The sequence below is a fragment of the Grus americana genome, chromosome 2, assembly GCF_028858705.1.
Source record: "Grus americana isolate bGruAme1 chromosome 2, bGruAme1.mat, whole genome shotgun sequence".
Taxonomy (NCBI): Eukaryota; Metazoa; Chordata; class Aves; order Gruiformes; family Gruidae; genus Grus; species Grus americana.
In genome coordinates, this window is record NC_072853.1 from 165,814,964 (window position 1) to 165,842,635 (window position 27,672).

The 27,672-nt window shown below is 44.2% G+C and overlaps 2 protein-coding genes across 8 annotated transcripts in view; both read right to left on the reverse strand.

Annotated features, from left to right (window-relative positions):
* The window catches only part of CCDC13 (coiled-coil domain containing 13), a 37,261-nt gene extending 15,794 nt beyond the window's left edge, over nt 1-21,467 (reverse strand). For 2 of the 6 annotated variants that reach the window (XR_008575968.1, XM_054817470.1), the window contains exons 1-10: nt 21,002-21,284; nt 19,904-20,127; nt 13,886-14,034; nt 11,207-11,349; nt 7,939-8,028; nt 7,546-7,662; nt 6,214-6,318; nt 4,282-4,446; nt 2,610-2,786; nt 799-1,005 (exon numbers count right to left, since the gene is read on the reverse strand). Coding sequence is in view for 5 of the 6 variants with exons in the window: in XM_054817470.1 (XP_054673445.1) it covers nt 799-1,005; nt 2,610-2,786; nt 4,282-4,446; nt 6,214-6,318; nt 7,546-7,662; nt 7,939-8,028; nt 11,207-11,349; nt 13,886-14,034; nt 19,904-20,121 (1,371 nt within the window). In the remaining variant the exon portion in view is untranslated. Of the gene's footprint in view, nt 1-798; nt 1,006-2,609; nt 2,787-4,281; nt 4,447-6,213; nt 6,319-7,545; nt 7,663-7,938; nt 8,029-11,206; nt 11,350-13,885; nt 14,035-19,903; nt 20,128-20,949; nt 21,285-21,330 lie in introns of those variants that run through there. The other 4 variants (XM_054817471.1, XM_054817472.1, XM_054817473.1 and 1 more) reach the window with 4 other exon arrangements.
* A 546-nt stretch (nt 21,468-22,013) lies between these two features.
* On the reverse strand, nt 22,014-27,659 carry HIGD1A (HIG1 hypoxia inducible domain family member 1A). Of its 2 annotated transcripts, none has more exons than XM_054817759.1 (4): nt 27,602-27,659; nt 25,791-25,898; nt 23,959-24,093; nt 22,014-23,148 (listed from the first exon to the last, which is right to left on the reverse strand). In XM_054817759.1, exons 2-4 carry the CDS (start codon nt 25,891-25,893, stop codon nt 23,099-23,101), a joined length of 288 nt encoding a protein of 95 aa, XP_054673734.1. In that variant the 5' UTR covers nt 25,894-25,898; nt 27,602-27,659; the 3' UTR covers nt 22,014-23,098. The 2 variants fall into 2 exon arrangements, with proteins under 2 accessions (XP_054673734.1, XP_054673733.1); XM_054817758.1 differs by lacking the exon at nt 27,602-27,659 and adding an exon at nt 26,148-26,172.
* Nucleotides 27,660-27,672: the final 13 nt, after the last annotated feature.

A 27,672-nucleotide genomic window follows, 5' to 3' on the forward strand; every position in this document is an offset into this window, starting at 1 on the left:
GGCGCGCACAGTGTTGCTAGAGAACCCACAGCACCACCACTACCACTGCCAGGACAGTTGGTCTATGTCCCTAACCCACGTTTTATCTTGGGTTCAGTGCTCTAGCCCTTGTTATGAGGTACCTGATAGATTCGCAATCTCGCCATAGCCCTACAAGGGTTTTTTATCAGTGGGAATTAGATGCCTAAATACTCTTAACAAAACCTGACTGTAACACACCAGACCACACAAGAAGCCTTTGGCAGGTTAGTGGACTGCCTCTCAACTCCTACTCCTGTGCTCTGGCAATAGTATCATCTTCCCTCTGTCAGTTTGCAACGCTAGGCCATAAAAGTTGAAAACATTTTTAACGTACTAGCCCATAAGGGGCCAGCCTTCCCAATTCTTTCATTTGTACAATGAAATTTCCATATACCTGAGGCCCATCAGGCTCAGATCCATAGCCTGGAGATCTGAGGAAGTTTTTGAAGTGGTTTACAGTGGGAGATGAGAATAACTTACCCTTGCTGTCAGTCATGTGACAGTGTTGTCATAGAGCCACATGTGGATGCGATTGATATTTCTGTTTTCCACTGCTTAAACAGCTTAAAGAAAAGTTATGTACAAACAGGAAAGAAACTTAAGTGTTACAAGAGAGAATTCCTGCTTTATCATTCCATCAGAAGAGACTGTCAGTAGGACAGGTATTAGTGTCTCAAGCTAGCAACCATCTCAGATAATGAGGGAGAAGGAAGTGGAAGAGCAGATCTAAATGATTACAAAGTGTGCTCCTCTAGTTAATTTCTTGGGACTGTCTACCTGAAGTGTGAGTTGCCCAATCTCCTCTTCCAGCTGTTTAACCTTTGCTTCTCGTTCAGCCACCATCTGTCTGAGCTGCTCTATCAGGCAGTTTTGTTTCTGAACCTCGCTGTTCAAATGCTGCCCTAGCATCTGCTGGGACTCCTTGTTCTTCTCATCCTGCTGGCTCAGGTGCTTTAAGATCTCCTGCATTTGCTTCTGCTGGCTCTGATAAAATAGACACAAGTGAGATATTCACTTTTGTACACAATACCGAGACAAACACCCACTTAGGGATGCTAAGGCAAGCCACTGCCCGGCCAAACGTATTCCTTGGTATAAGCACACTGATGTAATTAGTGCTACTTCAAGAATTTGGTCTGTCATGTTTTAAGCGTGAGATCATCTTGTCTTGTTCTCAGCATTTATCCATCGAAAGGACTGCACAGCACATCTACTTGCAATGCCCAGACACACGTGGCCAGGTAAGGACAGCCTGTCCCCACTGGCCCCTGCCGATCATATCAAGACTTTAGTGACTTGATGGTGCAAGTAGGAAAGCCCTGAGCAACTGAGAGGTTCAGTTTGCTGGCAGCTTTGCTCCAGAGTGTAGCAGAAAAGAAAGCAAGAAAGGCTGGTCTTCGACAAAGAAGGTGACTTTTTCATAAATTGGAGAAAAGTAAAGATTTCACTATGCTTTTTGTGAAATTAGAACACGACCAGAGTGTGTGATAGTGACATTAAAACATGAGGGTAGTATGAGATGGGAGCCATGAGGCTAGGCTGTTTTACTAGCAAGTTTTGGAGTTTTTCTCACACTGACAAATCTAATACTTTTCAGAAGGTTGTTTTGTCAGGCCAACAAACTGCAAGCAAGGTGCCGCTTTGATGTAAAGGATAAAACATGTTAACCATTCCTTCCCCTAGGAAACTCGCATCTTTCTGTAATAATTGTAGTGAGAACGCTCAGACAGTCACAAAAGTGACAACTGTTATTTGGCTCCTCTGATAGTCAGTGCCCATATTCCCCACGGCTGCCTGGTGTGCAGAAAGGTGAATGAGCTTAGTCATAAGCATGTCTTAGCTAAAACCTGCATACAGAAGCAAGGAAATGTAAGTGATTTGAAACTTGTGAGGAGTTGGATCAGGAAAAAACCTACTAAGAAGTGGCATATTTTCTAGTATATTATTATTATCATCATCATCATCATTATTATTGTAATTGGGGAAGACTATTGAGAACCATGGCAGGACAAAGGGGTCCTGTAAGACCATGACAACAGCCGTTTATTTCAGCATAATTGCATCTTGAGTCTCTGCTAATACTCTTGGTTTTGAAGGGGCCAAAGCTGCTGCAAGTGAAAGTCCACATGCTTTAGTACACATGGTTCAGCTTGCGTGTTTTGGGCTGTGTAACACAAAAAATTAAAGTGCAAGATTGCAGATATTGTCAGAAAAAAAAAAGTAGCAATGGAGCTGAAAGCAGAACGGAGAATACAGTCCAGCTTCACGGGTCAGGAATAAAGCCCTTCCTCTACTACTAGACAATCCTATTTCAAACCCTCTGCAAAATGTTTCTCACAACACTTGCAGCTTAGAGCCACTTGACTGCAACTGTGTCACGCCTGGTGCTGTCTTACAGCCTTTCCACGATCTGATCCTAAATGAAGGGCTTTAGCTGACTAGGAAACCTCTGGCTGTCACAGTTTGATTCATCAGGCCCCTGTATACCCTAAGGTTCTCTATGTCATTAAATGACATCATGTTTCATCACTTATAGAAAGAGGGCTGATCTGCAGGGGCTGGGACAAACAGTAATAGTCAGACTGTACCAGTAAGGCATCTATGAGCTCATCGTCGTGTTTTCCTTTCTCCAGCAAGGTTACGATCTGTCCCTTCAGGGTTTTCACTTCGCTGCACAGTACTTTGTTCCTGGCTTTTGATGCATCAAGCTTTTTTTTCACTTCCTCATGACTTTTTTGGAGAGCATCATGTTCCCCAGTGAGTTTCTGCAGTGACGCAAACACATCATAGGTAATGACAGTTACAGCCTATCACCAAGCCTCAGGTTCTTTGCTGAGCTAAAGAAATCACACATTTTTGGATTGGTAGAATCCAAGAAATGAAAGTGGCATTCTGTATCATCCCTAAGTAAGTACAAATTATCAATGCTACTACTCATTGCCTGCTTGCCAGCATCAAAAAAGGTCTATCTGTTCAGGAACACAAGTGGACTAGGTTGATTCAGTATTTGCCAGGAAGCAAATGATAATTTTCTGTTGAAATCCAATTCTGTATGCTTCTGCTTTTTCATTTGCCTCATCATTCTCCATGGGGAAACTCTCTTCCTTCCAGATACAGGGTGGTGATGCCACTCTATCTACAAGCATATCCTTGGCATATGCTGCCTCCTGCACCATGCCTTTACCTAGATGACACTGTCCAGGGAGCACGCTAACAGTGAAGTAGTAAGGGACAAGTACAGGGGAAGTTATTGTGAATGGAGCCTGAAACACAAAGGCAGAAGTGGAACCATGCAGATTACAGTTACTGAGGAAAGCCTTCCCTGTGCTGCATGCCTGTAGCTGTAAATCTTTTTCATTCCCACGGCCAAGAGTGAAAGGTGTGTATCACCCCATTGCTCGTTCTGTTGCACGGTTAAATTGTGGAGAGGAAAGCAGCAGCTAATCAAGCTCTGGGATGGTGCCAGATGGTCTCTACAGGAGCGAACACAGGGAAGGAGCACAGGGAGAGGTGCTTTGCTAACCTGAATATGTGTAGCTGACCCCCACTACCCATGTTTCTTGCAGACACAGGCCTACGTGTCCTTTCCACCTCAGGTTTTACTACATGTGCCACTAGCTATAGCCTCTCTCAACCCTTGAACACTGGATGCCTGTTTATTTTTGTAGCAACTACATGTAATAGATGGAGGGTACCACCTGTTTTCAGAATGCCCCTTAAGAGGGCACCTGGTGTAATTCTCAACTTTATTCTGGTCAAATGTAGAAGCCCATAGCCACACAGATATATGAGGTGTGAGGGGAAAGCTTGTATTTAATATTGCATGAAGAATGCACATCTGGCCACAGAGTTAGAGGGGTGCTACAGAGCTTGGATGCAGCTGCAGCAGGGCTTCTTTCTGCATGTGCATTCAGTATAAACAAGTACCAGCATTACAGCCCGGGGCCTCTCTCTCTCTTTCTAACACACTTGTCAGGTAGCCACACTGCAAGTCAAGTGGATGCAAATGACACATGAATCATACAGCAGAGGGGAAGACCAAATCTTGTATTGCAGAAGTATGCCTGGCCACGCAAGAGTGTAATACAGAAAACAAGCGTGGAAGCTTTTTGCTCAGTCTGTGTGGCAGAACTTCCTCCAGCAGATCAGGTGGGCTTCTGAAATTGTCTCCTGGTAGGGTGTGACATACACCCTGAAGGTAAGGCAAGTTATTACACACTATATACTCAAACAGGACTCTCTCAGCTCACAGTTTTTTACCTCCAAGGTTTCTTTCTTTTCTTTTTCCAAGCTGCGAATCTTCAATAAGTTCTTCTCTTGGGCTGACAACTTCCTTGGATCAGTAAGTGCCAGCAATTCCTCATCAATCTCACTCAGTGATGTTCTGGTCTTGTTTTGACGCAACTGATTCTCCAGCTCTCGAACCTAGGGGACAATAATGACAACTCATCCAGAGTCTTTACTGGGAATACAGTGGTTCAGCATCAAAGACGACATAACCAAAGGGAGCTCAGAGTGTAGCATCATATTACTTCTTGACATTATTGTGGTTAACTAACACAGAACAGTGTCTGTTCTTTCAAATATGCGTTAGTTAGCTGCTAACATGCAGATATCTAGGGCATCTGTGCAGGGACGAGATATGACTCCAGACCTACAGGAGACTCAGGACACACGGGAGATCTGTGCCTTATTGGAGCCACATGTGTAGGCCAGCAGACACTCCAAAGCACCTTGAACGCTGCTTAAACACACGTGTGGGCAACGGAATAATACCTTAGATCTCCTCTAAAAGGGCAGGCACCCACTCGCCTATATACACTTAAGCATCTCAGTCCTTAGCAGAATCACCATCCAGGATGTCCACAACATAAACATCTAAGGCACAGCTCGCTAGCCTGACCATAGGTACCTAGTGCTGCTTTAGATGCCCTGGGATACTGGAGACACATATGATGCAGGATCTACAAGACATCCATACTCTGGAGAGATAACCAGAGGTCAAAGGAACACCCTACGGTATCTCAGCTGCTGTTAGACACCTATGTGTGGGCAAGTGAACTCAGCCCCTGCATCTCAGCTATTCACTACAGACTTCTTTTACAGTCAGTAGATGGAAAAGGGCACTGCTGCAGCACAGTTCCTCTGCCCTGTGCTGGAGGTATCTTCTAAGGTAAGATGCGCGTACCTCACTTTTGATCCAGTGACTGTATTTACAAGATCCCCACTGACTACAGAAGGGGCCTGAGGAGACTGGCTCAGAAAAGAAATTTCTACACTAGAGTACAGTATGTACAGTTTTCAGATGAATCCCAGGCAGGGGGTGTAACAGAAGAAAAACATAATTTGCTCAAGGGAAAGTAGAGGTTAACAATTTCAGCCAATCAGAGTGCAAAAATCACAGTTTGTTGGCATATAATTAAACAGTGGAAAAATAGGAAAAATATATATCAAATTGCCTGAGAGAAGTTTTATTTAAGATGCTGACAAAACTGCCTCCCTGTCTCTAGCTGACATTTCAGCTAGACTGTGCCCTTCAGAAGATTCAAGAGTTAAAGATTTTACTGAGGTTCCTGAGGGAACAACTTGAAAATCTTATCTGGCCTCAATTCTTCCCATCTGACTTTAAGCACTGAACAAAGGTGCCTAAGACAGAGCACAGACACTGACAGGGCTCCTTCCGTACTCAGTGGAGAGAGGCATCTTCAAAACATCCTGCGATTTTATCTAGGCTGCCGTAGCTCTCCAAGGTCACTGAACTCTCTCCTTCAACACAGATGCAAAAGATTCTCAGCTTAAATACTGAAGCTTGTGGGTTTGCAATAGACTAATTAATATTGTTTGCAGGAACTCTGAAAGACCCTGCACACATCAACACATATCTAAAATTTAACATTCTCCCACCACGCACACATGCGTGTACACTCACACACTGCCCCTCAAAAAAACTGTTACAAAAGTTACTATAAAGTGTTTAATTCTAACAGTTGCTTTCTTCAACAGAGAAGACTGGCCCTGTATTTGCAGTAAACACTGTTTGTACTAGGACATGCCTTATAAGCGGGTATAGATGTTAAGAATTACTTAATGAAGAACTAATGGTATGTTTAACTCAAACTGAGGTAAGACCTCTATGTAGAAATAGCATCCCAGCACTCAACTTACATGGCACCGTGCAGGGTCTTCACTCACCTTATTTTGGAGAACAAGAATTTGCTGGGCTCGTCCACGCCAGCTGCCAGAATTGGTCAAGAGACTTTGAATATTCACATCTTCACCAACTTCATTTGCTAAAAGCTATGAAAAAAGGATTAACATCAACAATAAGGCGAGGCTGACATACACGTGTTGGGCAGAGGGGAGGAAAAGCTGCTCTCTCTAACAGCAAACACAGAACACTGTATTTATACATAGTGGCCTTTATCTGATACCCGGTACCCCATCTGATGTACGCTCTTTCAGATCATTATTACAATACAGATTGTTGGTGGTTAGGAGGAGTTTGGCTAACATAAAGGGTTTTACTTGTTGAGGTGCGTAATTCAGTATTTTGATAAGTTTGAGTATTATTTTTTGTTTTTTAAACCATGTGAACCTATGTTTTCCTGCCTGCCTCTGGAGACTGTCAAATCATACTATCTACCTGTACAGCTGGGTGTCAAACTGTGTATGTTTGTAAAAAAGAGGATATCAAATTCATCACCAAGGTTTACTAAGCATTACTAACAGTTTTCAATATACTAATTATTTTTGATAGGATGAATACTTCACCAGAACTGAACAGGAACAGAGTAGAGATATTGTCTTAATACACATCCTTGCAATCAGGAATTGAGCCAATCTCTCTTGCACAATTCCAACACAGCCACATTAATGAGAGCTAAAGTTAGTACGACGAGCATTTAAATTATTTATAAAAAGGTCAGCAGAGTTCTATTTTTAGTACCATATTCTCTACTCTGATCTGCATTGCAGGTCTCTTACACCAAGTAATGAAACCAAAGGAAACAGAGCACATAGTAACGCATTAAAATCCATCATGAATCAAAGAGGAAAAGGTTACTCTGGATGTCACTCCAACAAACTGTTTAAACATGCGCTTTAGTTCAAGCGTGGTCTTTAATCCCATTGACTTCCATGGGACTGAAGCCTACATTAAAAGTAAATACATAATTAAGTGTTCTGGAAAGAAGGAATGGGCTTGAACGTATGCTTCAAGTCAATCACAAACCTATTTTGCTGAACTGAGACTTTCAAACCTTAAAGAATCTGTACCCATCACAGCAATAGAAATAGCGGACACAGTCATCCAGCTGTGGTGGCAGAGCATGAAATCTGTGTGTTGATGTGCGTACCTTTCCAATGCAACCACTACACCTGTGTCTTTTCTCACCTCCTTACAGTTCACTGGAGTACTTCATGGAGGCTAATCAAAGCTCAAAAGAAAAGAAGCCTCCTTCTGATCTCACAAGAATATAACTCTTGCACAGGATCCCAGCCACAGACTGCATCCTGCAACAGTACCTTCTGGGTCATCTTCAGTTCCTGTTTTGCAGATTGGAGTTGGTTACGATATTCCATCACTTTAAAGTTGGCTGTGGTTAATTTTTCTTGCAATGCTTTCACCTCCGGACTTTCAGCCTTTGAAGAGAAGAATATACCCAGTAAGAACAGAATCCTCAGGGGAAAAACTGAAGTGATTAAGATCCACAGATCCATCAGGATCACAGAATCTTTTTTTCCCAGACCCATGCAAATGCCTTCCCTAATTTTGGGGGTCATAGAGAAGGTACAAACAGAGCAATTTGGTCACAAAACTAGTGACAGGGACACATCCTTGTCATAAGGAAAGGACTGCACAATAGGAGAGAACTAAGTATCAGCTTCTGATTTCCTCTCTTCAATTACAATTCATACCAAGTTTCCTTCTGTCATCTTCAGAGTTGATTGCTTGATTCCTGCATCGCCACCACCAAGAGAATGCAATTTTTCCATGGCTGTCTGTAGCTGGAAAAAAATGCATTGTTATTATAGAATGAATGCAGTGAGGAGCATACCTCCATGAAATATTAATTAGCAAAAAAGTATAACATTGATGTTGGTTTACTCTAGAAAAAAAATTACTTCATTTTCCCTCTTTTTTTGAAACACAATCAGTAGGAAAGCACCCTTTTTTTTTTTCCTGAAATACTTCCCAAAGAAGAGTGTGTTATTTTACTGTGGAATAAGTTCAGTGAAAATGTGTTTGACTTGCTGAGATGGGATCAGTTATCAAGTATGGAGACATCTGGGGAATTTTATCACCGTAAGATCATAAAATAAGTGTTTATATACATAAATGCAGATCCAGTACAGTACAGATCAGGATGTTGTCTCTAGATTCTGCATGCCAGAGCTTGGAACCCACTTTCCAAGAAAATCACAGGAAATTTCATAAAAAGCACATAGTTCTACTCACCGGAGGAATTTAAAATGACTATCTAATGCCCTATAGCTGAGATTTAGTAATGGTGTTAAGGCCCTCTTTCTTTAGCTGGTGGCTCTTAAGGTAGCATTTCTCAGCTCATGAAGAATATGTCTCCCTTGCTTGTCACAGCAAAGGCAGGCAGACGTATACCCCTCGAATCATGTCCTATGCCAAGGTTGCAAATACTTCTTACTGGATGGGAATGAAGGGAATTTGGAGCTGGAAGGGCCAGGAAGTGTGGCTTTAAAGGGCTAAGACTTTGTTCTTTCAGGTGGGCAGAAAATCCTGATCATTTGCCTCAATAAAAGGAGGCTCTAAGGAATAGCTTCTTTGTGAAAGTGATATCTGGGGTCACACAGAGTGCAACTCAGAGCTGGCTCTAACGTTACCCCTTCTCTGCAAGTAAATCAATGGTTAGGCCCCCACTTCTATCCAGTTCATAAACTCTTTTAGTCAATGGACTGAGGATGAGAAATTTCAGCTAGTGTTGGCAGCTGCTAGGTCAAATTCTAAGGAAATTTTCTGCAAACATCCGTTCGCAGTCTTTGTATACAAGTACCACCCTTTGCTAACTGATTGCTCAATTGCTCAATGGCCACACCTTCCATTTTGTTTGTGGGAACATAGTCATGTTAAAAGACTTATGATTTACATATTTTTCAGTTTTCATAAAAGCAAAGAGCTAACAATTATGTAAAATAACGGTGTTTTCCAGTGGCGAACATGCATATTGTGATGCATTTGTAAGGTACCATCGCTGCAATTCATTTAGCAGAGTTTAGGGTGTCTAGAAGTAGGTGTACAGGATAAGACTCAACTCACAAATTAACACTTCCCCTGTTTTCAGTGTGGGTCTCTCTATAAAGAATGGCGTCCAGTCAATACAATCAGGGAAGTCTAGTCTTCAGCTCCCTCTAGACACCTCCATTACATAAAGTGGACGCACTGACTGTGGACTGGGTTTTGTTGCACACCCACAGCTGTCTAGTCCCATCTAAGGCACCTGAGGGTACCCAGCAGTCTGAGAAGTCAAGTGGCATCTCAGATTGTACTTTTATGCTTATGCGTGGGCAAATTAACTGCACTTTAGCTGTCTTGGTTCTTTCTACAATCAATGGAAAAAGACGAGTGTGTCTAGACAGTCATCCGGCTTATCTTAAGAGTTAAAAGAGATTGTGAATCATTGCAGGTTCTATGACAGCTCTTCTCTTTCATCACTCAACATTTTTCATCGATATCTCCTGCTGTCAAACATTGCTTTAATTTTACCCATCTTTTATGTCTTCATATAGTTCTATTGAACAAGCACAATCCACAAACTCAGCCAGTAACTATTAGTTTAGAGAAGAGTCTTCCCAAATGAGGCTGTGAGAAAACACAGACCATTGACCATTGCATGGTTTCGGTGGGGTTCATGCTGTGGTTCATTTTTACCTCAGATGAGACAGGTTGCTGTGTTCGGTTTTGATTTTCATGGTGCTGGTGTCTAAGGCCAGATTAGTTCATATCTAAAGTGTCCATCTCTGCTTTGACCAGAAATTATTGTTTCTTGAAAATTTGTGTTTGCTTTGAGTTTGATTTCCTTTCCTGAAATGTCTGTGGTCCTTTCTTTTGAGTCAATATCTGACAATATTTTAAGTTTCTGTTTGAATAATGGTCATTACGCTTCTGTAGTAGGGGATTATAACCAAGTTGATTCTTCCTGAAATTATTCACGGCTTGCTCTCCTACTTGTGTGATTTTGTAGGTCCCCAGCTACACCTGCTATTTCTTACCCAGCCTGCCAACTGTCTGACAAGACCCCTCTGACCAGATTGCCCTGGATTTATGCAGGAGTTTTCAAAAGTTTAATCCACCATTTCTTGATCTTTCAGGTAACTAGGGTACAATTCAGATAGATGCATGATTCATGATCACAAGGGATTGTGAAAGATGGAGTCAAAATGCATTTGTCAGCATGATAAACGTTATTGATCCATTTAAATGATGTCTTCTAAGGAAGCAAAGCATTAAAAATTATACAAAATTTTACCAGTATTGTGCAAGGGGGTGCAGTAGTAGCCAATGAACAAAGTAAACATTGACATCAGGGCATCTAATTTTCATTTCTGCAGTCACCTGAGTAAAATTATTCCTGTGAAAGGTTAGCACATATAAAAAAGTCATACTAAATGACAAAAATAAATTTGACCGAGTGAAGATTTGCTGTCTTAAGTGATATAGCTTGTTACTCTCTCAGTTCTTGACACACTTATGCCAGAAAACAGCTTTCATTATGTGGATGAATAAAGATTAGAAGAATAAAGTACTAATTTATGACTGGTATTAATGAGGTGGGAATGTAAGACTTAATGGTATGAAATTTGCTCCTCCTCACACAAAAAAATTCCGAAAAATATAATTGCCATACTGCTAGAAAGGCCTCTGTGCTTCAAATACAAGTGAAAATTCCTAATTGGTATTTCATAAATCTTTCTCTCATTATAACTTACTGATAACCTTTCTTATCTCCTCCTTTCTGCAAAGGTGGAAACAGCTGAGGGCACACACCCCTCTCGCCAGCATGGACAGAAATTACAAGAACTCAAAGCAAGCATGGATGCAAGAGCAAATTCAGAACAGGAACATGAATTAAACCAAGTTTCTACAGCTCCTCTATCACACAAGCTGCATTTCTATGTTTTAGCATGCAAAAAGAGAACAAGAAAAATGCCTCACTTGTTTCTCCAGCTCTTTGACTTTGTTATTCAGTTGCTTCACTTTGGCTTTTTCAGTCTCAGTTTCGGCAGTTATCTCACGATTCTTTTTGGCCAATTCAACTATTTTAGTAGCTGCAACATCTCCAGCTAAACCAGACGCCCCTGAAAAGTATACATAAAAGCAAAGGACGTATCTTACAGGCAAGATTCAGAATAGATGATGCTTTTGTTCTCTGTTCAGAGCACAGTGTACTTTTATTGTCTAATCCATTTCTCTCAGAGCTGTGCCAGGCACTTAAATGAACAAGTGAGGGAAAAGAGGCGTCAGTGATTCCAGCTGGGTTGCCTGGTCCTTTGAGTCAGCATCACGTTGTGGCTAGCAAAGCCACATTTCACACTTTAGCAACAGCCACGTGTCAGAAGGCCACCACAGTGGTCATACCAACATTACTACCTAGAAAGGGTAGAGGTGTTTTCCGCTCACCACTGTGACGGACAGTTATGAACAGGTTTTGGTGGCATATTACAGAAAAAAGACAACACTCTATCTTGTACTGATTGTTTACAACTGGAGGAGTGGCTGAAACAGAGGTGCAAACTTTTCTAGACATCTATCCTGAAAGGTCAGGCACACTGTTACAGTTGGGTCCTGGATAACGTCCAGGAAATTTCATTGTGCCTATTTATATGTCCCTTGTGATTATACATGAGACCTTACTGTATTACTCTTTTAATTGCTCTTTTAAACAGACATTTCATTCACCTCCTCATCAGAGAGGGTTTGATTAGTGTCACGAATAAAGTAATCCCCTGGACTGCCTTGTGTGTCACTTGGCTTTTGTTAACATCACATAGGTGAAGAAAAGTTCTCGCACAAGTGCAAAATCAATACGATCGCATACAATGTCCATGGAAACCTCTAGCTCACCAATGAATATAAGCCTGCAATAACAAATCCTTGGTGGGATATATGAAGATTGAACTTGGCTGTTGTCATTCTTTTTAACTCTTTCAAACTCCTTCAGTGCTCTGAAGTAATGACTTTTCTACTGACATCTGTGAAGATTATATTTAAGAACTGGCGTGAGATGCAAGGATGATAGATCCCTCTTAAGTGAATTCTGAGTCCCGTAAAACCCCTGGAGACAGTAAAAGGGCTATGCGGAATATAGGCAAGAACAGAATATGACCCCATGTCACAATTTAAAAATGTTGTAGAGAAAATAATAAATTTATTATTTTTAAAAGTGTTTCCACTGTTCTTACTCCTTGATCTGATGTGTATTTCCCCTCTCATCTAGAAGCTATTTTTTCCCTTAGTTTTCATAATAAATAACAGCTGCTAAGGATCACAGTAAGTACTAAACTAATCAAAAGCCAGGCTGGTGCTTCCATGGGATGGTCTTCAAATGCACTGCACACATTTAATCAAAGCTTTTAATTCCCATGCAACACGGGTGACCCTCTTGCCACAACGTAGATAGGGAAGACAGAGGCATGGGGCAAACTACCACAAGCTTGCATGTGAGTCAGCCAAAGAAGCTGCAACAGGACATCTGCCTCGTAGTCCTGACCCAGTAATAGCTTATCATTTCCCCTACATACAAGCTATAAATAGTTTTTAAGAATGAAGGTGTAATTTAAGGGTTATTTAGTTCTGCTTATTGCTGGTTTCCCCCTTCTCCAGCAGCCTGGTCATCACTGCTGTCCTGAACAACAGTGGCACCCAGTGGAGGAGGTGCAGCCTGCACAGTTCAATTTTCAAAGGACACCCAAGCCACTTTAGAAGCTGGACTTTGCATTCAGCCAGCATCCTGCACATGCCCTATTCAGGCAAACAAAAGGAACTTGAATAAAGATTTTAACACTACATAGCAGAGAAAGCTGCAACACTGCTCTTTGATATTAACAGAAAGTTTTCCAAAACGTGATTTCTATGAATCATCATTTTTTGTGCCAATAATAGCAAATTTCCAGAAGATCTGTGAGGAACAGTTACCACTGTGTACCCCAAAAGAGCAATATACTTATATTAAGGGACATATAATTATCAATAATAATATTTTGCACCTTAGGTCTGACCTGTCTGACTACCAGAAGTCATTTGGTCCTTTCAGTGGTCCTCCTCTAAGATGGGGAGTAGCAGTATTCAAATTTTGCAGCTCATGAAATGGAAGGAGAGAGTAAGACACAGATCTTTAAGCACGCATGCTATTCTATGTTTAAGTGCTCTCATGTCAAACTATTGTGAGGAACTTCCCTCTGCAAATAAAGCGATGAGAACCCTTACATAAGAGAAACATTGATGTTTAGTAAACTCTGCAAATGCAAAACAGTGTCAACTTAGACCCTTGCAAGTTTAGGGAGCAACTCTTAAGTGTTGACCCAGGTGCTTAAGCATTTTCAGAGTTCAGTGGTCTTCGGTGCTATTGCAAATTACTGAGAGCTCAACAGAGAACAAGTCTCTCAGTTGAGAGCTGAATTTTTATTCTTCCTAGCAGAAGCTTATTACAGGAGTAGAAATGGAGGCAACCACAACATGACTGAAATACTCCTTGTTAGCACAAAGCAGGTAAAGAGATGTCACATGAATATTTGACTGCCAGGAGATCACAATGAATCTGTTATCCTACCTCTGTTGTCATCGGCATCAAGCAAACACTGGAACATAGTGAGAATACAAAGTTACTGTGTTTACCTGACAAAGCCAATCTGTCCTCCTGTATTTTTTTCTGGAGTTGCTTTATTTCAAAATCTTTCTCTGTCACTAGTTTGTATAGTCTGCAGTTCTCATCTCGGACCTCTCGAAGCTGATCCTGGAGCTGCTCATTCTCAACATCGAGCAATCTGGGAAAAAATAATCCATAATGGCAAATGTCACTGTAATGTGCTTTAAATAGATGCTTCCAGAAATGAAATAATGAAATGAACACATGCTGGATGAGCTGAGCTTACCAGGAGTGAGTTTACTGAATTAAGCAGAACATCCTGAACCTCAGATCAGAACACAAGCTAATGACCTGACCTATTCAGTTAACTTAGTTCTTCAAGAATTCTGCACTTCCTTGTGTTGTCTAGGGTAAAGCATCACGGAACAGGTATCTTTTCAGGGCTCCTGAGGTTACTGAATAGTCTCATCTCACTGAGCCTTACTTATCTGGTTCTTCAGAGGAAACCAGGCAGGCTCACCATTCGGCATCCGTGACATTCAGGCTTTACTTTCTATACTTACCTAAGCAAATAGAAGCCAACAGAGCATCAGCTACAAAAGCTGCTACTGAGGTTCTTTCTTCAAAAATTAATGTTTCATAGCAATTCACAAAAGACCAATTTCTTATGTCCTCATCTGATTTTCTTGGAACCCCACCAGGACTGACTGGCATCAGTTTATATTGTTAATGTTGCTTTTCGGAATTCATGTAGAAACAAAGAATATCAAAAAGCCCTCTGAACGGGAGGAAATAGCCTTGCTTCTCCTATTCTTTCGTACATTTAGTAACATTTATGGGTTTCATCTCTCTAAGACATCCAGAGAATTAATAACTTTAATCTCTTTGCTGTCCTTACATGATGGTTCCTCCAAACATAAAAACTAAAAGCTAAGGCCTCAGGGGCTCAGTTCAATTGTGGGCACTCAGGCATCTGTTTGAGATGCCCCAGGATTATCCGAGCCCTCTATGTGAGGCCAGCAGCCATGACGCAGGGTTCCTGGGAAAACTTCTGGGGCCCAGTCAGAGAATCGAGAGGATCTGAGAGAGCACCTGCCGCCCATGTGTGGACATATCATAGAACCATCAATGGTTTGGGTTGGAAGGGAGCTTAAAGATCATCTAGTTCCAACCCCCCTGCCATGCGCAGGGACACCCTCCACTAGACCAGGCTGCTGAAAACCCACATCCAACCTTGAACACTTCCAGGGATGGGGCATCCACAACTTCTCTGGGCAACCTGTTCCAGTGCCTCACCACCCTCACAGTAAAGAATTTCTTCCTTTAATGTAAATCTATCCTCCTTCAGCTCAAGACCATTCCCTCTTGTCCTATCACTCCATGCCCTTGTAAACAGTCCCTCTCCAGATTTCTTGTAGGCCCCTTTAGGTACTGGAAGGTGCTATAAGGTCTCCTTGGAGCCTTCTCTTCTCCATACTGAACAACCCCAACTCTCTCAGCCTGTCTGCATAGAAGAGGTGCTCCAGCCCTCTGATCATCTCCATGGCCTCCTCTGGACTCACTCCAACAGCTCCATGTCTGTCTTGTAGTGTGAACCCCAGAGCTGGATGCAGTACTGCAGGTGGGTCTCACCAGAGCAGAGTAGAGGGGGAGAATCCCCTCCCTCGACCTACTGGTCACACCTCTTTTGATGCAGCCCAGGACATGGTTGGCTTTCTGTGCTGCAAGCTCACACTGCCAGGTCATGTTGAGCTTCTCATCCACCACCACCACCAAGTCCTTCTCCTCAGGGCTACTCTCAATCCATTCTCCACCCAGCCTGTAGTTGTGCCTGGGATTGCCCTGACCCACCACATGCAGGACCTTGCACTTGGCCTTGAACTTCATGCGGTTTGCATGGGCCCACCTCTTAAGTCTGTCAAGGTCCCTCTGGATGGCATCCCTTCCCTCCAGCATGTCAACCACACCACACAGCTTGGTGTCATCAGCAAACTTGCTGAGGGTGCACTTGATCCCACTGTCCATGTCTCCGACAAAGACGTTAAACAGAGCCGGTCCCAATATTGACCCCTGAGGAACGCCACTCGTCACTGATCTCCACTTGGACATTGAGCTGTTGACCACAACTCTTTGAGTGTGACCGTCCAGCCAATTCCTTATCCACTGAGTGGTCCATCATCAAGTCCAAGTGAACCAACCCTAAAAATTACTAATGTCCTCCAACTTCAGACATACATTTTAGCCAGACTCCTCCAGACAGCACCATTTCAAAATAGAAATGAACCTGTCTCCATTCCCCAGAGACAGAACCAAAAGTGCTAAGAGAAACTGTCCTGACACTACCTTCGGTAAATATGTTTGTGGTAGAGACCCTGCTGGCTCAAGTCAGCAGTTCCCACTTTGCTTGCCTCTGAGTTTCCTCTCTCGTCCCATCTGAGTTTTCTCATCTCTCCCCATCTGAGTTTCAGGGTGGGGTCCCACTCTGTACCAAGACACGGGTGTCTCTCTGGGAGCAGCGAGCCAAAAAGCACAGAAAATTCAAGGGAGGTCTAGTGAATGCAACCAGCGCTGCTTACAGACTAGCTGCCACTGTAGGGCGACATGAATCGTTCTCCAACTGCCACCAAATGCTCTGAGGAGGGGATTCAATTCAGTTACCCACACAGATGCCACCTGAGCTGCCCACCCGTCCCCCAGCTGCTGCTGCTGAGGGGTGCAGGTCTCCCATCTATCGTTCCCATGTGGAAGTTCCTAATACCCTACAGCATCTCAGACATCATTAGACACCCAAGCCAGCTAGATGACTTGACCCCCAGATTCTTATTATCTACAGTGTGACTCTGAATGTCTACATTTTGGTGACTTAACCAGGAATAGTGTTCCACCCCTTTGGCCTATAGAGTGATCACTCCAGAGTACGAAGAAGTAGGTAGCTTGGATGATCACTGAGATTTGGATAAAGCCCAGTTGTTACAGTATGTACAGCCAGACAAGTCAGCTACCTCAATAATCACCTGAATATTTTCTATTCACAAGTTTTAGCAAGCCTTTTGCTCTGACTGGACTTTGGAGCTTTTAAATGCACACTCCATATGTACATGTCAGAATAAATGACCCCTTAAAGCACTGCCATAAACAGCACGGTCAATTTATGAGACGATTCACAATTCATAATTAAGAAATGCACTTCTGTTTCAAAGCTGCAAATCAAAGGGAGATCAAAGGCAACTGTTTACAAAGGAGAAGGAAAGCAGCAATCTGAGCAGAGAAAAGACAAAACTAAGTTATTCCCACACGTACCACTCACAGAAGCGAGCAATAAAACTGTGTGGATCTAATTAGAGACACATAGGCAAAAAGATTTTTAACAGTTAGAGAAATAACATGAAAAAAAGGTTCCAAGCTCTTAGCACACCTGACCAGTGATGTCTTCCTCAGAGCTGGCTTCCAAGTCTTGACAGAAAGCACTTACAGTAGGAAGGACAGAAATCCCAACCACACAGAGCTGGAGTCTCCTGTGAGAAACTTCTCCATCCCAGAGTGACTGTACATGTTACAAAGGAGGTAGCAGGTTCCACCCAAGTGGCTCAGCTATGGAAAGTCAGCCAAAAGAAACAGGCTGCCGAAAGGCAACCCTTTTCACTCTAGTTCAAGGCAACAGAGCTAGGTGAAACTTAGAAGCAGGGCGTATGACTGAAATTCAGGTAAGTGTCTTTCCCAACTCTGTTACAGATTCTCCATGTGATGGGGAGAATCACTTAATCTTAAGTACACCAAAGAGAGCAGGGAGGATAAAGTTACAGAAAGAGCAAAACAGAAAGACAGAAATGTCAGCTAAACCCTTGCCTAAACAAAATTTTGGAGTAGGACGGCAGGAAGGAAAAATGAACTCCCAAGGCTCAGAGGAAGGGAGACTTCTAAGAGAAGAATGTTTTCCAAGCGCTGCTATAAACAACCCTGACGTGCTGAAATCACTGCCACGGCAGACCATATGGAGTCCTGTTAGTCTGGAATAAGTTTCAAACGTGTTGTCATGGGAATACTGCAAAGTACATCCTGGCGAATCCCTTCCAGAAGCAAATCCTGCCTGGATTTGATACACTCATAACCACTCTTTTCCTGAACGCAGACGTACATAAGCAAAGGACAATCCACATAAATCTGCTACACTTGCCACGTGAAATGGGGACTTTTAACAGTCAGTGCCACTGAGAATGGAGGTACATGATAGCTCCTGAATTACTCAGACTTAAACTACTGAACTGTAAATAGCAGCAAGCTGCTGGGACTCTCTTGTACTCTGCACCTCAGAGCATGCACACTGCACCAGGATGTGCTATGGCAGCGCCTAAGCCCCTCTCCTGCACCAAATCCACACCTGAACTGTGGGAATCAGTCTCCCTCTCTGTTAAAAAAAAACCCAAACAAATCCAGATCTCCATAGTAATCTTCTATATACTATGAGAACAAAATGTTAAAGGGAAGAGAACAGCTCATAGAGGCCAGATCAGAATCAAAACTTGGCAAATCAGACAACCGTGGTGATGACCTATGTGTGAAGAAGACAATGTATGATGCAATGGTGAGAGCATTAGTTTCTAGGAGATCAGCTCCCTGTTTCCAACAGACTTCCTTTGCAGCATGAACACCACATTCCCAGAAGCACCTGAAAGTTTCAGTGGTTCACTCCTGGGTTCCCTGCATCTTCACAGAAGCTCTGCTGCAGCTTATGCACTTGGGCGTTTCAGGAAGCAATCTTCAGAAACAATCTGAGCAGGAAGTTGTTCAGAGTAGCACAGAGGGAAAATCAGCATCTACGGCCTAATAAACCTTCGTTAGTGGCTTGATAAACTTTGGTAGAGGTGCCCTTCCCCACTCTGGATTCTGGGAGGTGAAACTGTCTCAAAGGTATATGCCTAACTGTGTTTTTCCACCTGTGATCTGCTGGTTTTGACAGAGCTGCCAGTTCCTCCTTCCTGCTCCTGTATCACAGTACATCACGCTATCACGGTGCCAATAAAACAGTCTGTGGGGCTAAAGCTGTAAATTGGATCACTGAAATGACTTGAGAATAAAAGTACCCTTCCCTCAAAAAGCGAATCCAGTTTCCAGCAAATGGCTGTATTAGCACAGCTGCAAGAAGCAGAAATTTCTTCAGCTGGCTTCACTACTAATGGGGAGCAAATCCCTGAATAGCCAACACTGTAGTAACAGCAGACATCTCTGGGGTGTGTCCAACTTTAGACCTGCTCTAGTTTGTAAAAAAAACCCCAACATTAATTGGGTCAGAAAGAGAGACTGACTATATCCTAGGAGGAAGATGAATGATCTGAGCTGGGGCTTCAAACCTCTGCTGCACTAAATTGAATTATGCACTGAGCTCCAAAAACAAGATCAAGAGAGATCCGCACCAGAACGTCCAATGTCCTGGTAATCCAGATACCACCCCAATGGGAGAGGTAAGACCCAAACCCCTGCCCCCAATAAGATTTAAAACCCTACCTTGTATAACCTGGATACTGTCAAGTGTCCAGGAAGCAACTCTGTCTATGAGACCCTCCTATACAGTTGGCTGTCTTCTGATCTACTAAATGAGGTGATATGGCGAAGATGGCCAGGGGAACACTTCTCTGAGCTGCAGGCCTTTGGCTTGCACCCATTAGTTGCTTTGCCCTTATCTGTCTTTGGAAATTATTCATGTAGGGAACCTGTTTGTTTTCAAGGCTAGGCAGGAACTAACCAACAGTTCAGAAGATGTTAGTGATTCTGAATGACTGGATTTCATCAGACAGTAACTAGCTGCCTCTAGCATGTTACCCTTAATCCCTCTGTTTTCTGCTCTACATTTGTGAAACACTGACAATAAAGAGCACATCACAATGCTCTGAGGATAAACTTGTTAGGGACAGTGAGAGTCTTCTCAGGAAAATTAAAGCCCAATATGTGAAGACAGAAAGTGCTCTGTCAATTAAACTTGCGTTTCATAAGATCATATGCAAAATATACTTCTGTGACTTCCTGAAGGAACGGTGCTGCTACATCTTTACCTTTTGCTGTCGTCTTCATTTACAGGTTGTCTTGTTTCAAATAGGTTTAGATCATTCTGGATTCTGAAAGTCTCCTTTGCATTGCCATTATCACCCTTCTGACTGTTCTGCTTTTCCTTCTTCCTCTCCATTAAATTTTGCAGCCGCCTTTGCTGTTGCTCTTGATAAGCCTTAAACTGGCTTTTAAAATGTTCATTCACTTTTATGTCTGACTCCATTGTTTACTGAAAGCATAACAAGAAAATAAGTGACAGAGAGCAGAGATGAATATTGCTCTGAAAAACATACTCTTCTAGCAGCTGCTTTGCAGTTTTTCCTCACTGATCTCTGCAGTCTCCCTGCCACCTCCTCCTCTCAGCCACTGAACTCTTCAGCCCCACTTCCTTCCTTCAAGTGCCTTTTTCCAGAAATGGCTTTCAAACAGTCTTCAAAAAAGTTTTTGTGTCTTTTTTTTCAGCTGAATATTCAAAAAGTAATGTTTTTAAATGTTTTTAAACAAGTCTGTTTAAATAAACATTTTTACAGAGAGCAAGTTGGGGTCAAATCCAAGAGAATGTGGCAACCATGTTACACTGACTAAAGGGAACAGACTGTTTGCAGCCATCCGGCCTTCCTTCCACGTTCCAAAGAAAGGTGCAGATCCCCCCATTTTTGGGTTAATGTGGGACTGACAGAGCAAGAAAGATAACTGTTTATCCTAATGCTTCCTTTGGGCACTAGACACCAAGAGCGTGGCTCACAGCTTTCCCCCAAATTTCTAAGCACTAAGTTATAACATTAAAGTGGTAACACATATTGCTACCCATTTAGATGTCTAGAGCTCCACTTAGTATGACTAAAGATGATCAGTTTTCTGATGTATTCCAGCCCCCTCTCCTTCTGTTTGACATTTACTGTCAGCAAAAAATCTAGTGCACCTTTGGTCTAGCAAAGACAATCAGTAAAAACTTTCAAAGGCACACCCTCCACTGAGTAATTAACGCAGGCCCTTTCTCACACTAAGGCAGCAATCATCCTGATAAAATGCCGAAATGCGCACTATGTACCTTTGTGCCTGTATGTACTGTATGGGTAGAGATGCATTGCAAGCAGCCTCACCTCTGCACCTGCCTTCGGACACCGCGGGGGTGGACAAGGTACGTTAAGGGTTGACAAGTGCAAAGAGCAGAGTCTGGTGCCTCTGCACAGCCCCGTGGGAATGAGTGATGGCCTGGGGACAACCTTTAGCCCTCCAGCCTACCTGGGTACCGACTTCAAACCTGGCACAGAGGGATCTGCCACAGAGCTGCTGTGTGGGGAGAGGGGGTTCCCTCTCTTCCCCCGCCCAACACCCGCCTTGTCCTGCGGCCTGACGGGGCCTGACAGGGCCGCACTGTCTCCCCCACGCCCAGGCCGGCGGTCCGCGCCTCCCCCACCCCCCTGCCTACCGAAACCACCTTCCCCGACCCCGAGGGCAGCGGGAGGGTCCCCCCGGCCGCCCTCTCCCACCGGCTGCCCGTCTCGGCACGGCAGGGCCGGGCCCGGCTGCTCCGGCTCAGGCTCCCGGCCCGGCCGCAGCCCCGCGCGGTTCCCATAGCAACGGCGCCCCGGCCGGCGCCAAGGGCAGGAGAAGGGCAGGGCCGCGCATGCGCCCAGCGCGGGACGTCACCGCCAGAGGGGCGGGGCTCGCGGCCTTCCCCTCAGCCCGGCCGCCATGACAGCTCCCCTCAGCCGCCCCCTCCTCGGTAGCGCCTCCCGGCCGCGGGGCCTCCCCTTCCCGCAGAAAGCCCGGCCCCTCGGGGTGACGGGAACGGAGCTGCTCCTTATCCTGCCCCACGCTGGGGAGGAGGAGGGCAGTTACGGGAAAGGGTGTCTGCGCGGTGGAGGGGCGCCTCCTTACTCCCTCCCCAGCTCCACCCCGGTGAGGGAGAACTGCGGGAGCAAGCAGTTACGGACAGCAGCATTGTACCGGCTGGGAACGCCCTTCCCAGTAGCATTGCACCCTCTCAGGTGATTTTTATTCACGTATATAAGCTCTCCCCAGCCTTCCGCAGGAGGCTGCGTGCACAGAGGGAGCCCCCTCTCCCCTCTCCCCGCCCCCCCCCAACAAATCAACAGCCAAACACTTCTCTCCAGTGCTCACACTTTTATTCGCATTTCATCTCCCACTGCTCTCTACAATGTCACAGCCAGAGGTGCAGTATGTACCTTACAGTATTTATTACAGAAAGACATCATACTATCACCATGGAATGTAAGCTAATAGGAGTAAATGAGGTTTTTACAAATTTGTTTTATCAACGCATTTATTTTTGTGACTGCTGTTGGAGATACAAGGGGTTCAAGTGTAAAGTAACAGTGGCAATTTACAGAGAAGGGTTTTAACACCTCATCAAGGATGACGGGGGCTTTTCAGATTTAAATGTTTTAAAATTTCTATAGGGAATGATCCTGCAGAAATCAGCTAGATCATACACTTTAAAAGCATTAGAACACCAAATCAAGGTTCACTTTTCACAATATGTATTTTAAATGTTACATTTAAATGTTATTTCAGAAGAACACTGTAAATAATGTTACAAAATATAGTAATCCAAGAGTCTGAAAATCTATAGCAAAAATAGGAAGCCTGTGTCTTCATTAACAATGAATAAATACAACATTTAAATAGCTGCAACATACCAAATACTTATGCCTTAAATAAGAAAAATAGATGTTTATATCTCAATATTTTAGAAGTCATTTAGTGCTACTGGAAGCTTCTAAATTACAAAGCTGGAGGCTGACAAATATACAAGATAGAAAATGATAGTACAGCGTTCACAACACTATCTTACAGATGTGGCCTCTGTGCTCTGCCCGAGGCCTAACAGAAGCTAGTTCAGGCTTTGTGGTATTGGGCAAAGGCAGCAAAAAAAAAAAAAGTCACCAATTTTAGGACTGAGTTGACAGTCGAGGGGAAGATAGACGGATTGTACTCTACTATATCACCTAAAAACTGGGATATGGTAGCATCAATCAAAGAACGAGACCCCGATACCCGCTCCCCCAGTGCACATTTAGACTGCTTCAGGACAGTGTACCATACACAAAATAGAAATAGGGCAATTCTCTTAATACCAGGTATTATTTTTTTCCTCAAGAACCCCTCGATATGAGTTTTGTTGCTGCAGTACACAGGCCACCACCAGGACAGAGATTTCAGTCAGCTTTCCATTACTCCTTGGGCTTCACCACATACTCCCGAAACATTGAATACAGCACACCTACAAGACAGAAACAGATGCACAATTACAAGGCTGGCTTAAATAGGAAATAATGTGTTTCAAAGTCTGAACAAAAAGTGATATGCTGAGCAACAGCAATAATGTTTCCCTTCCTCTTCTGCTGTATTTATTTTTTTTAATAGCAGTGATGAACATTACAAAATTCTTCATATACAGAGAAAGTGGATATGAAAACATACTGTATATGAAAATATACTCTACATGAAAATGCACATCCCCAGCCAATTCTAGTTTGCTTTGCAGCCAAAGTCAAGCTTTTCTGCCGTACCTTCCGGGAATGCAGTATAGACAGTGTTTCATGGGATATACATTTACACACATGCACAGCTACAATACTTAGATGAGACGTGGGATGTACAAATCAGTACATTCAGGGACACAATTCCAGTCTTAAAAATAAGATCTTAGGCTATGCAAGCTGATTTCCCAATGCATTAAATTCAGAAACAGCAACATATTTACAAAGGAAATTATTAACATCAGATAGCTTTTTTTTGCCTCTAATTTCAACACCTGCAGAACCCCACATACTTCCCACATCTAGAAGTAGTCAAAACTACTCTCAAAGGTAGTTAAGTTTAATATTGAATATGCATATTTAAATATCACGTTACTCCAGAAAGCCTGAACAAACACCAGTAACAAGCATAAACATCCTGAAATATCACGGTCTGGACACTTCCACTCCGAGGATGTTTCACACACGCTCTATTATCCCCTAGGAGAAGAGATGCCAGAGGTTCTCCGTGGTTTGCCAGTGCCGAGGACAACCTCCCGTTCGGTACGTACCACACGTTATCGCTCCCACAACAAAGCCCTGGGCTGCCACGCGCATGTGAATCAGGTGAAGTGACATTTTCATGTCGCCCCTGTGCTTCAGTCTGTACAGCCCATAGCCAACCACCATGGCAAAGCCAGCCATCCCTACAAGGCAAAGAAAGCATCCTTGTGAGTCGAGATCCAAGTCATCGAGACGCGTGAAGTGACGCGCCTGAACAAGATATCCTGGGAATAATGATGGTTTGGTTTAATCGCTGTTTTTGTGTAGATGGCAAGTCCTGCCCTGTCAACCGTTTTCACTCAAGTGCCATCTCATTCAATGCCCAAGTCAGTGCAGAGAACAGCAAGAGACTTCTACCAGTGTTAAAATGCCACAGAAGTAGCTCAAGGCGTCAGAGTTTCTTAGATATTTTTCAGAAAGTGCCAAGTGTTGCTTGCACCCTCTTTCCTGGACAGAAGCTCACACCCAGGAGCATTGCTTGGCTGCAGCTGGGACGCTCAGTGTGTGGATGCACCCTGACGTACCCGCCTGCCTGCTGAGGTTGCTATTTTGGGTGTTGTCACATTTGGATGGCTTTCCCTGGGACAGGACATGTCACGTGTTACTTGTTCCATGCTGCGGGGACAGAGGTTCAGCAAGGTCTCTTTCACAGAGCTGGAGTTTGCTTTTAGTCCTTCAACAGACCAAACACAGCCCTAGCTGTGCCAACTCCAACCAGCCTACACTGATGCCCTCACAGAATACAGAGCAGCAATGCACAATGTTTCCCAATTCCATCCACTTTGTTCCATATTTAGGATGATTATTTACATAGTTCAAAGGAGGCTGCCAAGTTTTAAGTGTTGTGCATATTTCAGTGAGGAAAGCCCAGACAGCTTGCTTCCCTGAACAGGAATATCACCAGTTCCACTTGTGAAGCTGTAAACCCTTACACGATCGTCGTGGTAGCTTCATTAAATATCAATTAAGAGATTTAGGCTATTCAAACTAGCTCTGACACAGGTTGAAGGTTCTGCCAATCTGCCTGAGAGAAACCAAACTTGTGGAGATGGTAGTACACCCTAGCCAGGTGGAAAGCAAAGTCCTGTGACCACAGAAACCAGTGACAGATATCTGTTGGGAAACGCTTGGAACAGTTCAACCCAAGCGACCCGACTGCTCTCCATTTAAGGTGGCTGGAAATCAAAACATGTCTTGTGTCAGAGGTGGTTCCCGATCAGAGGAAAGTTCTCAGCATGATCATGACTGGTCCTCTCTCTCCTCGGAGGCTTTTTTGGGGTCTTGGCAGAGAGGTTGAGAACGTTAAAAACCTCCTCAAGCTGGGGTATTATAAAACCCACTAAGAAAATGCATTTTAAATTAAGAGATGGCAGCAGAGAAGGGTGAAATGTCTAGCAGGCGGGCTTTATTTTAAGTACTTCTGTTTTGTATTTTGTTAGCTTTAAAGTCACTTCATAGTGATCGTGTAGTTCACAGTAACTGTACTCCAGAACAGCTGAAAAACACAATCCTTACCACCTAACAGGATCACCTGAACATGGTTTTTAAGCTCACCTAAACAGTCTTCCAGGCTTTGTTTTTCTTTTTTTCTCTCTTGTAATTGTAGGTTCTCATTATTAATTTAAGATTACATGCCTCATTAATTTCCCTGTTTCCTGCAGAACAAATACCATTCTGGGCAGGAGTACTGCTGTCACCACACAAAAAGCCTGCATGAGGAAGTAATTTCAAAGTAATTTCCCGTTCACAGGAAAACAGCGAGCAGTGACAGTGTTTACCACATTGATTGCCCATGAAGAGAAAGATCTACGTAACCACATTGCTTCATCTTTAAACTTACCGATGGGTACAAACGGCGTCTCTTTAAATTTTCTTAACAGCTTCGATGTCTGGCTGGTGTCAGTCTCATACTCAGAGAAAACAGATTCCTGACCGGATGACATGGTGGCTGTGAAGACAAAGAGTCTCTCTTCAGGTTTTAGAAACACCAAGTTAAGAGAACTTCTAGAAAAAGGAAAAGCCCTTGCGTATTCCACCAGTCACAAATGTGCATGTAGTGAGGTACAAGAACAAGAGTTAGAGCTACATTTAATTCAAGTGAAGTCTCGGGAAGCAAGACTGTTGCACATTAGAACAGATAAAGGGCAGGAGAAAAAGAAGTAGTGAAGCAACAAGTTTCTGCCATCCATTTTCACACCATTACACATCCCAGTGCCCTTTACGCGCAGCAAGGAGCCGCTGAAAGCTGTGGTCACTGCCTGCTTTTCCTTTCAGGACTTCTATCCTCCACTGCTTTGCTTTCACAGGCTATTCCCTAATAGCTGCTCTGACCTCAGAAAAGTTCATTCCTCTCCACTCCCTGCCAAGAACAGCAACTGAAGCACTCTGGGTGGAAAGCACGGGCTGCTGCAGAAGGTCAGCCCTACCTGGCAGCTTGTCAGTCACTACTACGGCCTGTCCCACCTCATTCCAACAGAGTTTCAAACTCCTGCTGGAGAACACAGAGTGTAAAACGGCAGCTGACGAGGAGCTGGAGCGAGTCGTGAAGCCCTTGACAGGCACATAGTGATGTGGGGACATGTCAGGAGGATGAGATGTTTCCTTTACAGCACAGGTGATTTCTCACCTGTCCCCAAGGAAAAAAAAAAACCAATGGCCATGAGCAGGGCTCCACTCACTGAGCTGTCATCGCCCAACCAGTGAGACCATCTGCTGAAACTGGCCAGCTTGTGCTGTCCCTGTCACAGACTACACCAGGCCTGTTCCTTCTTCAGTGCTTGGCATCTGCATCATTCTTCAATTAGTGCCTATTTCTGCTAGCACAATTAGCTCAGCAACGTCACAAAGGCCTCTGCTAGAAAGATCTCTACTGGTACTGTTCCGGTTTTGCCATCAGCATCCTCAGCAGCAAAATACAGCTCGGTCTCGCGTGGAAATACTCCAAGTTCTTGAAATAAGTCAACAAGAATTTCATTTAAGCACAGGCTAGTAAACATATGCAAAAGGTACATTTCAAACGTGGCCGTGTTCCCCGGTGAAGAAGCATTTTGTGCACATCTGTGTCAGCAGACTGTTTTTTAAACTAAACGCGTGAACCATTTCCTCTGCAGGCCGAAGGATTTGGTCTCTCTGCCTTATTTGCTAAATATAAGTTATATTTCAGCCTGACTCCTTCGGAGAAGGAAACATGAGAGCACCCCGTCACTCAGCAGAGGTGGAGACAGCCAGAGGTGAGATTTACACCAGAAAACCACATCCAGAAGTGAATCCGTTTGCCCACTGTAAGAGGTTTCTGCGACCTTCACCTCCGGCGGAGGCCTGGGCCCTGGCTGCCCTGACCTTGCCCACCCCCGCAGCAGAGAGGCGCGGGGCACCTGTGCGACCACCCACGGGGGACAGCTCTGACACGGGTGGGAAAGTGACAGATCCCAGCGCCCCTCCCGGCCCTGGGCACCCCTAGGCTGCCTTCCCCCCGCCCAGACCCGCACCGGGCCTCTGCCCTACTCCCGGCCCAAGCACCTTCAGCCCACTCCGGGCCTCTGCCTCTAGATCTGCCCCAGGGGCTCCCCCCCCGCCCCAGCTCTTGCCCCAGCTCCCGGGCCCCTACCCCGGCCCCCCGCCCCGTCAGCCCCCGGAGGCCCCAGCCCTCACCACGCCGCCGTTCCCCGGCACCGTTCCCGAAACCGGCCGGCGTCTGCCGCGCCTGGCCCCGCCCCCGGCTC